Source organism: Saccostrea cucullata, unplaced genomic scaffold (assembly GCF_032062105.1).
Source record: "Saccostrea cucullata isolate Sc308-1 unplaced genomic scaffold, CSIRO_AGI_Scuc_v1 ctg491, whole genome shotgun sequence".
Lineage (NCBI taxonomy): Eukaryota > Metazoa > Mollusca > Bivalvia > Ostreida > Ostreidae > Saccostrea > Saccostrea cuccullata.
This window is the reverse complement of record NW_026928818.1, coordinates 144946-159329: the sequence shown is the minus strand read 5'-3', so window position 1 is coordinate 159329 and position 14384 is coordinate 144946. Positions and strand designations below refer to the sequence as shown.

The 14384-nt window shown below is 32.9% G+C and overlaps 1 protein-coding gene across 1 annotated transcript; it reads right to left on the bottom strand.

The window, feature by feature from the left end:
* Nucleotides 1-1980: 1980 nt before the first annotated feature.
* On the bottom strand, nucleotides 1981-11804 carry LOC134278793 (aquaporin-10-like). Its single transcript, XM_062761074.1, has 8 exons — nucleotides 11555-11804; nucleotides 7080-7170; nucleotides 6683-6809; nucleotides 6307-6442; nucleotides 5791-5911; nucleotides 3778-3995; nucleotides 3299-3474; nucleotides 1981-2391 (listed from the first exon to the last, which is right to left on the bottom strand). The coding sequence occupies exons 1-8, from the start codon at nucleotides 11623-11625 to the stop codon at nucleotides 2375-2377; spliced, it is 957 nt and encodes a 318-aa protein (XP_062617058.1). The 5' UTR covers nucleotides 11626-11804; the 3' UTR covers nucleotides 1981-2374.
* Between the last annotated feature and the right edge of the window lie 2580 nt (nucleotides 11805-14384).

Here is a 14384-nt window from a genome sequence, read left to right as displayed (position 1 = left end):
TCAGTAAAAACCAATCTGCCCTCTTATCTAAAACAAGTAGATTGAAATCTATAGTACATGTATATAATTTTACTCAATTTTGATTAAATATAAACAATTTTAATTAAAATTTTAAATGAATTAAATAATCTATTTTGATGTATTTACTCCATTTCAGCACCGCAAGTATGAATGGTTTCTGTTCAATATCATTTTCCCCCAAAAGAGAAATGACTACTGGTATCCTATGTTGATTATTACATAAATTATTCACAATAGTAACAACATTTTTAATATGTCTATAAACATTTTACTAATACCTAGAAGATCTTTATAGAGGGACGTATTTATTGACACACAAAATTTTATGACAAATAAATTTATCTTCCCCCACTGTGTTCTACTTCCTTAACTTGAATTGGACATAAATAGAAATCTGTTTATGTGGGTTGAGTGAGAATTAGATGATTATATTTTATTTAAAAACTGATTTCATTGGGAAGTGTACTTCTTTTTCCAGTACAATTTATCCATGTATAGATATGAGTACCTAAGGAAAAAATATATTTATCAAATTATTAGTTATGATTTTCACGAAGATTTCATTTCTTTATCGATGACTTTAAATTGCAGCAACACAGAGAAAATGAACGTTGCACATGTCTGTTGGGTATACGTTATAAGTTTTTAGATTTTATCATAAGTGTTTTGAGGAAATGTCGGCTTCCCTTCCAAAACATAATATAATAATTATTGAAGAGAGAGAGAGGGGTTGGTTGTTTGTTTGTTGTTTCACGTCCCTCTCGAGAATTGTTCCCTCATATGGATGCGCCACCACTTACGGTGGAGAGCTACACATTTTGTTTTATAGTCGGCACTCATGGCCATTGAGCAGGGAGGGGTCTTATCGTGCCAACACCTACAGTAAACTAACACAGAGAAAATGCTTGGTGCATATGTCTGTTAGATATACGTTTAAGTTTTTAGATTTTATCAAAAGTGTTTAAGGAAGTGTCGAAGGACCGGTCTCCACGTCCCACAATGGGATTCGACCCCGCGACTTAAGGATGAACTAGAGCAGACGATCCACTACTGTGCCATGCGACTATAGAGAAGAGGAGGCGAGGAAGGAGGAAAATAGATCTCGGTCTGCATGAAGGATTAAGCCAATCATATATACAATCTTTTTAAATTATTCTTTCTATAGAGAATCGTATCAACCAAACCTCAGGGTGTAATTTAATAAATTTATTTCACTGTATGTTTATACTGAAAATGCCTTTAGATTAAAAAAAATCATAAGCATAAAATTATGAATATAAATCTTCAACATTTCACCGGATGATCATTCAAAACTTGCAAAATTGAAAACCGTATGCATCAATAAACTACGTGTACAATTGATTGGCATCTCGCATTAAACACTCTGAAAATTCTACAGATATGAAAATCATTCACGGGCCAGAGATCTGAATTACAAGGAAGAAAATTATACCTATAGCTTGGCATGAAAGGGGAATATAGATGGATTGTTTTAAATATCAATAAATGTTTCATGATTTCTATAGATGAAGGATATGTATCTGGTAGAAGAAAGAATAATTAAGTCTATCCAAAAAAAAACTTCATCGATCATTTATAGAAAACCATAAGCTCTATGCGTGTTTTAAGAATATCTAAGGATTGATTTAAGGGATGTCTTGAGATGTGGAGAATATGAATAGAATATTTTTGAAATACTACGGATTACGGGATATTTCACACATTAATTTTTATTATCATATCTCTTCTAATTTTTCAGTATATAAATTAGATCGATGTGAATATTTCTCAAGAAATTGCTGTGAATGGAATTATCCTTTTTTGCAGTGCGTTTCAATCCAGTTGATCTGAAATCTTTCCAAATTTAACCTTCAAAATGGATATACTCTGTCTAGGCACTTTTAAATAAGTCAACAGATTTTTTAGAAACAAAATTTCAAACCGCTGAGCAAAAGCTTTTTTAATGAGTAAATGTAAAAGGACTAACATATAAAAAAATATTATGTTTTCTTTCTGTTCATTAAATAGTCATCACAGCATATATTAAAGAAAAACAAATGAAAATGAATATTTGAAAACATATTTTACAACTCTTTGCTGAAATAATCAATTTATGTGAGTACTTTCAGTAAGGAGGAGTGAGCAAGATTTCTTTAAACAGAAACATCGATCAGATAATTTTAGGTCGTCTTTGATCCGTGTGTATAGGGTATACACGTTCTCCAGTACTGTACATTTCATGCTTGGTGGTTTATATAAATTATCGTCGTTCTGTGGTAATATATTGTCTCTCCGTTACTGAAGTATCATCTTATGCTGCCATCCTTACAAACACGTGTTACAGCTATACTTTCTACGCCTCTCTTAAATCTGAAACGAAAACCACCAATAACGTACATTACCATGCATGATTTAACTTTTTTTCACGCAAAATATTTTTTTTCCTCCAAAGACTATTTATTTTAATCATTCAAGACAAAAACTTTTAATCATTATAGATATTTCACGAACAAAAGAATGGATGCGGGAGTTAAAAATCAGAATTCAGTGAAAATAAGATTAATTTAATTGAATTGATTAATTTAATTCAAATTCAAAATTCGAAATCATCTTTATTTTTCATTTATTGAATAATACTTATCAGGTTCTTATCAGGTTCTATCATCTTGATCGCAAAAAAAAATTTATTAATTTTCTTGAATATGTTCTCAATCATGTTTTCGAATTCATATTTAATTGATTTTAACAAAGCTTGATATTAAACCCATTATACCATATCGGTTTCATTTATTACAATAATATTCAACAAAGAAACTAAATTATTACTGCATTCAACTAGTTAGACAAGCATATCAATTCTGTAATCCTTTCCATTAAGATTAATTTGTAGGAATGAATTAATCAAATTTGCTGAACGAAATTTCGAATTGCTTTGCATTATGACAAACATTTAAACTCAAAAGTATAGTAATGTTCTGTAATTTTCAATTACAAGTATCCCATAAGCATGTCACACTTTCTTTTGTCATGTGCATTTATCCATATATAGAATGAACTTTCTGTTAAAGGATATTAAGTACAACGACGGAAATCCAGTTCAATGATAGAAAGTATTTAAAGTAGATTCCTTCCATGTTAAAGACTTTCCCTTGGAAAACTGACTCGAAGCATAGCCCCCTCCCCCTTCCACCTACCAACACACCTCCATACATTTAAAGAATAATGTTTGGGACCTTAAAAAATTGTTTCCTATAGGTCCAGCTCCAATGATTCTTACCTGTGAATTCTTTGTTTTCGTCTTGTTTCTTCTTGGACATTTCTATATCTCCGCTGGAAATTTCATATTCTGGAGGCCAATGGAGACCAACAAGTATTGTATAGAGAACACATCCTATGATAGCACCAAGGTGTGGACCAAGTATTGGGATCCAGAAGTACCCGTAATCTCGGTGGCTACAAACAAAATTTTAATGAAATATGGTTTAAAGCAATATCAGAAATATAAAATTTATAACATTTTAGAGAAAAGTTTGAAATTAAGATTTTTTTTCCTGTTTTTTTTTTTTGTGTGTGAAATACTTGAAATATGCTCACCATTTTAAAAATACTCGTTTCATTTATAAAACTTTTTTGATGATTTGGAAAAAAAAATAATTTAATAAGTGTTTACTGAGGCAATAACAAGTATAACACAGATTTCAAAAATGAACGGTTAAGGGGATTTTCATATTTCTTAACTCCGATATCACAACTTACGAAAAAGTACCGTCACCCCATCCAGCTGCCAATGTGAACAATCTAGGCGCTAAATCTCGAGCAGGGTTGATGGCATAACCACAGTTAAGGTGGTAGGTCATTCCAATGACGAATACGGCCAGCCCTATACAGATCGGTACCAGGCCTTTACTGGGGTTCATGTTTCGTTCATCTGTGATAGCCATAACACAAATCAGAAGAAGTGCTGTACCAAAAATCTGAAATAAGTCAATCAGAGCCTTATGCAACCTCTCACCAGAGGAATTTTACGCTCCGCTCCAACAAGTGAAGCTTGCGGAGCGCGCCCTCTGGTGAAAGATTGAGTCTTATGAGGTCCAATAGCTATGAAAATTCGAAATCTGCCTACGTTTCAACTATTTTCTAGACCACATTATGTTTATTTGCCTTTACTTTTTATTTGCAGAACTAGAGAGTCTGAACATATTCTCGCTCGGTCAAAACGGCAATAATGTGAAAATTTACTTTATATAAGAAAAGATTTTCGCTCTAACTCGCATTTTAACCCTTTTATAATATATACGGATATAACGAATTACGGATATAGCGAAGTAGTTTGTTGATTACAATAGGTCCCAGTGACTTCGTTATAACCGAGTTTTACTGTATACATTTCTTGGAAAGTTATTTTGCCTATGTTTAACTTATTGCCCTCTTCATGGTTCCGTCCTTGTTGATGAACTATGTTTTGAAACGCAAGAACTCAGGACTTTGGCAAAAAATAGTAAGTACAACTCTTCTAGTAAATACTCTAGTTCCCAAAACAAAAGACTTCAGCTTCTTCGTATTTTTTAAATTTGATTTCAGAGAATTTTTTCATGCTATAGTTTGGCTATATCTTGAAAAGATTCTTATGGATTTTGAAAATATATTTCAATTTAAACTCTCTTTACACCCTATTAGGCCTAGCTGCAATAATGTAGTCCTCTCCTTTTTTGAAGGGAGGGGGAGGATATCCTTCTCCAGAAAATATCAGATCAGCTACATTATTGCAGCTATATTAGGCTCATCATGGCATTTTGGCTCTTGGGCCATTTCAACAAACTTTAATTCATTTTATACACAGAGGTTTCCCCACAGTTCTACTGGTGCAAATACTGTGGTTAAAAGAGGTCTCCTGGTACTGGTACAGACGTGAACAGTTAAATTAATGGTGGTTACAGCAAATGCGCAACGAAATCTGATCAATATTCGCTAGGATAGCAGATTCTTATCTGTGTTTTCATCCTTTTTTTTCTTATTAATAAACTATAATTTTATAGATACTTATTTATGTGATTTTTTAGGATTGGTCCATGCACGGTCCTAATTAAAAGACATCTCTTCTGGGAAAGATAATTATCATAGCCGACTACCGATTTATCAGGGGCAATATCATCAGTAATTTACGGGCCTCTTTATAACAGTATTTCAACTTTAAATTTACATCACATGTATTCAAGGGCTTTCATAAAAATAATATACTTCCAGTCTCTTTTCACAAAACAAATATTGAAAAATCACATTCTCGACTCAAGATTATTGAGGCTGAATAGATTCATAATATTCATTTTTAAAATTATATAGTCTCCGGTGTAGTTATAGTCGTTCAATATCAATTAATTAATATGTATAAGTTCACAAAAAATCGCCAAGGATCTTATAATCAATTTTCTTTTATGATAATACTAAAAACATTGCTTAACTGGCAAACTACGTGTTTGCTTATGTTGATTAAAGTCTCAATTGTAATGTTTTTAAGATATCCATTCGATTCTAGCGATGAGATGTTACCAATAGGGACCCATTTTACGATCCCTAGGAGAAAAAGACTTGTATTACCCCTTTATTTAAAAAAGATAAATATCTTGTCATTCCAGTGATGGTCACGATTTTGTTCTTGATGGCAAAAATATCTGCATTTACATCCTAAGAGACCGAGCTGTCAATTAAGATATAGATGACTGATTCAGAATAAGAAATATTAATTAAACTCTATTGGAAGGAGAATCTTACTTGATCCCCCAGTGCTGTGGGGATAGACACAAAATCTTGGGGGTACGTGGCCCAGATTCCAGCTGTACCATTTACACCGACGACCATCCTTGTGCCTCCGTCAAAGTGGTCTAGGGCATCTTTAATAAAAATGAATTTTAATGAAATATTGCACAATTTAATTTATTTTTTTAAGTGTAGCCTTTGTTGGAACACATGGGGTTTCTATCCGTTGCATTAGGTTCACTGACAACTTAGAGAAATCCATTGGGTTTCGATGATGAATTGCATTTTAAAATTTTAGATATGTAAAGTACGATACCTCTAATGCAATAGTTATACACTTTGCGAAAAAAATAAATAGGATTAATAATGAAACTGGACAATAAATTTAATTATTAGTTATTTTGAGAGTTAAAAATACATTTATATGAAATATGATACCATCTCAATACCAAAAACAGCGTGGAATTATATTCAACTCACTTTACCAATATATATATATATATATATATATATATATATATATATATATATATATATATATATATATATATATATATATATATAAATGCTCCACAGTATTGCCCCAGCATGTAGACAGGAACTTTGTGCCAAGGGAGGCGACCTATTACTGCCATTGCTAATGTTACTGATGGATTAATGTGACCCCCTGTAAGAAATCAAGTCAAGTGAGAGTGACCTGCCCTTGAGGGTAATAAAAAATACTAAAATTTTATAGTTTTTATTTCTGGCAAATTTTAACAATACCAGAATTTTCATTATAGTATAAAGGAATAGTCTCTAAGGTCTAATTGAGCGCAATATTTTATCATCAATAATTTAAAACCTAAAATTTAACACTTGTATACTTAAAAACAAATTGATTGTTAAAAGACTTCATGAAACGTACCTGACACGCCCCCTGATGCATAGACACCCATCATGACGGCCACGCCCCATGACCAGTGAATAGAATGGGCGGATCCAACTTCTCCTTTACTTAGAACAAACTGAGCAACAGAACCGTCTCCAAATGCCTGGTTTAAAAAATATCATTTTTGAACTTACGGAGCTTCCTTGATATCTTTTTTACTTTTTCTTTTCCTTTTTTATTTGTTTGTTTGTTTGTTGTTGTTTTGGTTTTTGTTTTTGATTTTGCTACAACATCACTATAACAGTATCAAAATAAGCAAAATTAACATTTCAAATTCTCGCAGAAATACATTTTTTCAAGCACTTCATCTGTCTATTAGCAATAATTAGCTTTAAAAAATTATAAAACTTTTTAAAATGCTTCTTTATCTTACGATAAGAATGAATGTTCCAAGAAATTCCGCCAAGAATTCTCTGATCAGCTGATTACGAATCCGTAGCTTATTAGCCAGGCGATAGCCCATCCTGAAATACAGATGATACAGTTAGTAAAAATAAAAATGTCCTGGTGTAGAATTTGCATCTTTCTTTTCATTGGCGGATCCAGAGGGGGGCTTCCGGGGGTTGGAACCCCCCCCCCCTTTATTTTTGGCCAAGTGGAGAGAGAGAGAGGGGGGAGAGGATAAACGTTTTCAGAGAATAACTATTTATACGTCAACTTATGTATTGAATAGATATATATTCTCACACATATTATCTTCCTCCATTCACCTTCACTATCACTTTTTTTTATGAGAGAATGGTAGAAAATATTCTACTTATTTTTTATCATAGTACTGGGTTTATCATATATATGATATGTAACATGCGAGGTTTAATTTGATATTAGATTCCCGCGATCTTTAGCTGCATGTGTTGGATATGTACCGTTTTTTGATTAATATATCTTTCGAAGGAACTAATACGTAACTCTTTATTTTAAACCTCAACCACACCCCACCCCAAAATGTTTTTCAAATTCTAAAAGAAAATTCTTTGTAATCTTTCGAAATGCTGCAAATCCATTCAATTTTCAGGTTTTGGTAGTTTTTGAAATGTGATTCTTTTTTTATTCGGACTAGGGGTACCTTTTCAAAAAAAAAAGGGAAACAAAGATATTATTTACCACAACCTTAGATCTTTCCATACGTGTGTGTGAATCTTTGTTTGAGAGTGCGTAGGGGGGGGGGGGTTAAAGGGACACCACCCTGGAACCCCCTTTCAAAAATGGCTGGATCCGCCCCTGCTTTTAAACCAATTGATTGGCAACACAAGAAAATAGCTACAGAGTAAAATTATGTTCTTTCCGTAGGAACAGTATTCTAAAAATTACCAGACATTTAAAATGGTGCCAAAAAAAATCCAACATTGTACGTGTAAAACTTCTGGAGGAACCTTAAATCAAGCCTTGCTTTCCAAAAATATACAGTTACTTGAAATCTGAAAAAAATCTGAAATATATGGGGTTTTTTTTTGGTATTTTTCACTATTTAGATGGAATATTTGATTAAAAAAGCATTTTAGAGATGATACATGTAATGTGTGCTGGAGGGGGGGGGGGGGATTTAATTAGTATAGGGTTAGCTGAAGAGGTATTGATTTCTCATTTCCTTCTGCCTTGTCATTACACAAATCGTACAATAATTATTAATTTGTCGAGGACGTTTGCTTATTTTTTTAATATCTTCCAGGTGGTCCTATTGATCTGACGTCAAAGAGCTTTCTCATGGTTACCAGAACGAAACAATACAGACGGTTTTTCCTCGGCGTTGAATACACATCAAAATCTTAATGCATTAGATTCAACGACTTTCTTTATCGTTTCCGTGTTAATTAAAACATAAATGACGGAATTTGTAATTTGTAGTGCAAAATTATGCAATCATTATGTTTTGAAATCGTTTGTTTGGAACTGACGAATTCTATTATTTCATACAGACCAGAACTGACCTATCGGTAAATGAATTCCTTAATTCTGCGGGGGGTTTCTCGGACGGGCGTTGACCCTATCGGAAACGTGCATATAATTGCAAAGTCACAAGGGATTAAAAGATTATTGGGAATTAAGATTTCATTATTGTAATTAATTTGAATCATTTTTTTTTTAATTTGACTGGTCCGGAGTTAGAGTAGAACGTGACAAAAAAGATGAGGATTAAAAGGGAGACGAATGCACGGTCATCTACTTGTATATATGTTTAAAATGTAAGGTTGATGATTTTTGGGGAGGGGTGGGGCAAGTAGTGTACCTGTGAAAATTAATATTAGTGAGATTATTTTAAGAGGACAATATGTTATTTTATTTCTTTTCCCCAAATTTCATGCTTTCGACAAAGGATCTATGAAAGAGACGTGTGGTTGCCACAGACGTGTCAAACATGCTGCTCTAAACTCACTACAGAGCCGCATGGTGTGGTGGTTAGAGAGTTTACTCTAACGTCGGGGGTTCGAATACTAGAAAAGTGACGTGGAGACCAGTGCTTCAGATGAGAATGTGTAACCATTCAGCATCATTATGCAGTCACACGTTCAAATGCAGATCATATATCGTGTATTTCTTTAAAGTTCAAATCTGCATAACAATATAGATTTAACCCATGGCGGTCCCAGGCAAAATCAGATGGAGCAAATGCGCAGTTATGTTTGGAATTTATTATATCAATTTATTTATTTAAACTTACGTGGGTAACTATAATAATTAGAAATACTATGGAACATCTTCACTGTATATCGATCTATCAAAATCATTATACTGGCTCATGCAAAACTATTGTATAGTTTTCATTCAGTGACACTAATTTGAATTATTCAGGACCTAGTATGTATAAATTGGATGTCTGATTCCCACCCTTTCCCTCAGTTACAGAAAAATGATATATACTCTGAGTGCTCCCGTAGAAAATATATATTCACTTGTTTTTTTTCCATATAAGGATTGTCTCGAAAAACGACGCGAAGGATTCTTTCGATATTTTTTCCTATGAAGGGGTGGGTGGGTGAATACAAAGAGAATGAATTTTAAAATTCAAATTTAACATCTGCTATTGCGATCTTATATCTTATCAAAGAAACTAAGTATACCAAATGTAAAATAGATTTGAAAATCATAAATGATCAAGGGGGAGAGGGGGCTTGTACTATTTGCTCCTTTTTTCGTGTCACATGTCACTTTATTTATGCAAAAAATTGTTTCTGTAATGAATTAACGCTCTGAATGAAAGAACTGTTTCATCTATATCGCTACATAAAAAATTAAAAGGTCACCAGTCTTCAATAGAATTTACAGATGGTGGGCAACTTCAAAGCAACGTGAAATAGTACCTATCATTGTATTGTTCAAACCTTAGCAAATCTGTTATCTATAATTGACGATAAACGTTTGGAGACATAAGAAATAGGAAAGATTCTAGTAACACAGAAAATGGGTAGGGTTCTGATTGAATTAGAGCATAAACCATTGAAATTCGATAGGAAAAAAATATTATTAATAACAGTATTATTCTTCACAAAAATTTTTATACTTCTTATGCAATATTTTTACATGACCATTAATTGAAATATTCAAATTTTGCATAAAAATATCAAAATGTATGCATGACAGTTATATGAAAAATGTACATGAAAATGTCGCTTTTTACCTACCTACCTACATGTACTTTATTTCTAATCTTCTATAAGTTAAAGAATACACTAGAACTATCAAGACATGGTCAATTAATTTGACTTAAGCTAAATCTTGATTAGAACAAAACTGTCAGTCAGTTCACGTATACGGTTAGTATATGGCAATGATAGTTGGCACTAACACTGAATAAAACAAATGACCCGCATATGGTTTTATTTACTAACCTCTCAAAAGGAAGACTCAGATGCGCAATATTCTGGTAAGAAATCCATCTAATGTACTATTCCACATGAAGTTTAACTGATAAATACATTTAATGACCAAGAGATAATGTTCCAAATTTCTTTGAAACGAAGTGTACAATTTTTTTTTATATAAATAAGAAGAAAAATTACAAATGCATTATTCCACCGATTTAACTAAAATAAACACATGTAAATAAATAAAATTTTAAAAAATATATAAATGCAGGTAAATTTTTAAAATTGGGATAACTGGTTATCTTGACCTACAAAATTTCATAAAACAGTTCCGCTGATAAGAAGTTGTCGACATGAAATCTTACCTTTTTGAATGAAATTCCCTAAAACACACAAGTTATCAATCACACTTGTGGTAGAGTAGTAGCCGTATTGATAACGAGGGGGGCAATAGTTGACGGCCACTAGAAACCTAATCGAACGGAGGCTTTAGACTAAATGATTATCCGACGCTTGAGACATTCTCTCAATGCTTGGGTACAGTTGCCTGAAATCTCTGCACACAACATTTTATTTATTGATGTAAGTCAGCAGCGGTGAAACTAAGCAAATCGGGCATTATCAATCTTTTAAATTCCTTCTAATTGTTACGTAAATTACTTGGACATGCATGCAGCTTTAAGTAATCTGTAAATGCATGCCAACTGCTAATTTTTAAATCAATAGTAAAAGTCATATCATTTTTTTTTACATGTTCTTTTCCTGTGTGACAATGTTGTTTCGTTTTTCTTTCTTTTATTTATTTTTTTAATTAATGGTGCTTCCTTCTCGAATTGTTCTACGAACAATATAGACTATTGGTCAAATGAATAGGGGTCGTCGATTTTTATTCCCTGTCTCTTTCTCTCTTTCTGAGAGAGAGAGAGATTAAATGTAAGCCGTCAGTTTACTGTTTATGATACGCACAACTTTTATTTTCAAAAGTGCGCTCTGATAACAAAAGTATGTCAAAGTATTTGAGTTTTAGAGGCACTTGAAATCTTACCTGGCGAAGCAGGGACACGTGTCCCTTGTATCACTATTACCCCTCCTTTTCCGTACATCCTCCTCCTCCATTTTGTCCAATTTTTACTATTTCCCCTCAACTTTCAGCCTCTGGACCCGTTATCTCTGAAATCGAGTTCCTCTCCACGCATACTCACCATTTCCTTAGCCAACACATTGCTTATGGAACCGAAATATGGGGCAGGCAATATTTATAAACAGTACAACTAACTTTAAGTGTGAGCATCTAGCCTTGGATATTTAAGAGAAGAATGTCTTGATATGAAGTGTGCATGTGCATTATCTCATTTCTGTACCATATCCCCTTTTGTATGCAGAATTTATTGTTTTTAATGTATTGATTCAGAACGTTTGTAACTGTGCAGTTTCATGTGCAAATGCATAATCATATGCAATATAATATGAATTTAATCAAAGACTGTTATAGTAAGTTTTTAACAAAACACCTGAATTTTAAAGCTTTAATCAAGATAACAATATGAATAGCAATTCAGTTGTTTTGTTTGTGCACTTTCATGAGAAATGTTTCAGCATTTACATGTTTTCAAATTCAACGTATATTATACAGATGGTGCAAAAATGTTCTTTTAGAAAAGCTGAAAAAATTAATTGTAGTGCATAGCGGAAAATGCACATCTAGGTGATCATTCATGATTGCTCGGCGAAATAAAGAACGATAAATGATTGCTAAAGGTAACTCGGATCTCCTAAATCGTATACGTCCAGTTTTTTTGAAAACAAAGCATTTTGTATATACTTATCTGGAAGAACTCGACTTCAAACGTCTTAGAAAATTCGATAAAGGATTATTATCTTCTGGGGAAAAATCAATTTTTGACAGCAAACAAGTCCAACTCAATTTTATTAATCTAGTTGCTTATATGAATTCATTTCTCCTTACCCAGAAACTTCAAAGATAAACGTAGATATACAATTTATACAAACTCACTAAATGACTTTTCCACAGGCGTATATCAAAGGATTCCCACGAGAGGAGATTCAAATTGAAATATATGCATAAAAAAGACACTGTTAAATTCTGAGACATGGTAATGAGCCGTGGTTCTTAAATTTAAATTCGTGACATGATATTTTTTCTGATAAAGCAATAGTGTTCGATTAGAAATTTTAGAAATCTTGATGGAAGAAAATTCAAGAGTTATTCATAATTTAGGAAGATGCAAATATGTCACCACTGCAAATACTTGCAATTTGAACATTTTACTGGAACAAATAGGCCGTTATCTTGAAAAACACAGCTTGCAGAGTTCATTTTCCAGCTATATTTGTTAAAAATTTCATATCATAGGCGAATTTCAAAATGAGAAAAACTAGAAAAACAATTCTTTCGATTTTTTTTGAAGGGGGTGGGGGTGGGGTTGAAGATAAGTAAAGGATTGATATAATATAGCTTGTTTTCAATCTATAATCGGAATTAAACACGGGACATCACGATGACTTTATGAAACACTGCATTTTCTGAGACGATGTAAGGGATCGTGTCTAAAGTCATTATCATTATATCCCCCCTCCCTCGCTTGAAAAGTGGGAGAGTATATAGTGATCGGGATGTCCGCCCGTATGTCTAGCTGTCCTTCCGTCCGTCAGTTACGCTTTGGGGTATCCATCTTTTATCAGCAACTGCTCTTTTACCAGTGAATGAAATTTAATTATAAGACTTTCAAAGAATCTTTGTTACACAGTGCCATTGTGCACCTCCTATTTTACTTTTCGATCGGACAGATCTTTTGGGTTTCCCAGAGTAAAACATGGACACAGCCATTCTTTCTGTAATATTGAAGATATATCCATCTCTCAGCCGCAACTCTTTCTATGCCAGTGAATAAATTTGAATGATCCTCTCACATATTTTCTATTACACAATGCAATTGTGTACCTCCTATTTTACTTTTTTGATCTGACAGTTATTTCAGTTTTTATGTTATCTTAATTAACATTTCCTAACGAAACGTCTTTAAGAAACCCCTTTCTCTGATGCTAACGACGCAAAAAGCTCCTTGACCTTTGACCTGCACGACATATCCCTGAAGTTACCTTGGGGTGTGACCTGATGCAGGTAAAAATAATCAAATGTTAATCATGCATACACCATTTCTTAAAGCAGTTGATTAGAATATAAAAGGAATACAATCAGAGCAGTCCAATATAATGTTCATTCACCTTCTTTGCTTGTTTGCTCTGATATTCCGTATATATGATATCTTGGAAAATACTAAATTACTCAGCAAAAAGCTGATTCTGATTGTATAGGGCCTAATACAATCCTTTACCTTGGCTACGAATTCTCTGACTTTTCGAGTTCAAAAGTGACAACTAAATACTGAGTTGTATAACAGACAGATCTAACAAATTTTCCTTTCCAGAGGAAATGAGTAGGTCCAAATGAGAAATTCAGATATATATATATTGCCTAATAACAACGACTTTTAGCAATTTATTTGCCAAAAAAGTAGAACAGGAATTTGGAAAAAGTTAAAAATTAGTTTTTCTCATATTAAATTCATATTTTTTTCCTGAGGCAATTACGAAAGAAAAATGAAACCTTGTACCCCATGTAGCATATACACATGTACCAGTATGTATCGCAAGGTAAACTAAATACAGTATATAACAATATCCTTTTCATTCAAATGATACAAAATTATTTCCTTGATTTTTCAGAGCAAGGAAATACCTATGTCACATATGCATGTAGATCATAGTTACACTATAAAAGGGAATCACCTTTGACTGGCTGCAGCCCATCATAAAAAGAGCAGCCCATAATCTTCAGTTTTAAATCAGCCAGA

Bases quoted from the DNA above. Each gene is read 5' to 3' on its own strand.
- LOC134278793 (XM_062761074.1), bottom strand. From the start codon at position 11,625: ATGGAGGAGGAGGATGTACGGAAAAGGAGGGGTAATAGTGATACAAGG. The intron at 7,171-11,554 runs GTAAGATTTCAA...TCTGTATTTCAG, and splicing joins ACGTGTCCCTGCTTCGCCAG to GATGGGCTATCGCCTGGCTA. The intron at 5,912-6,306 runs ATATATATATAT...CATTTTTATTAA, and splicing joins ATATATATATATATATATAT to AGATGCCCTAGACCACTTTG.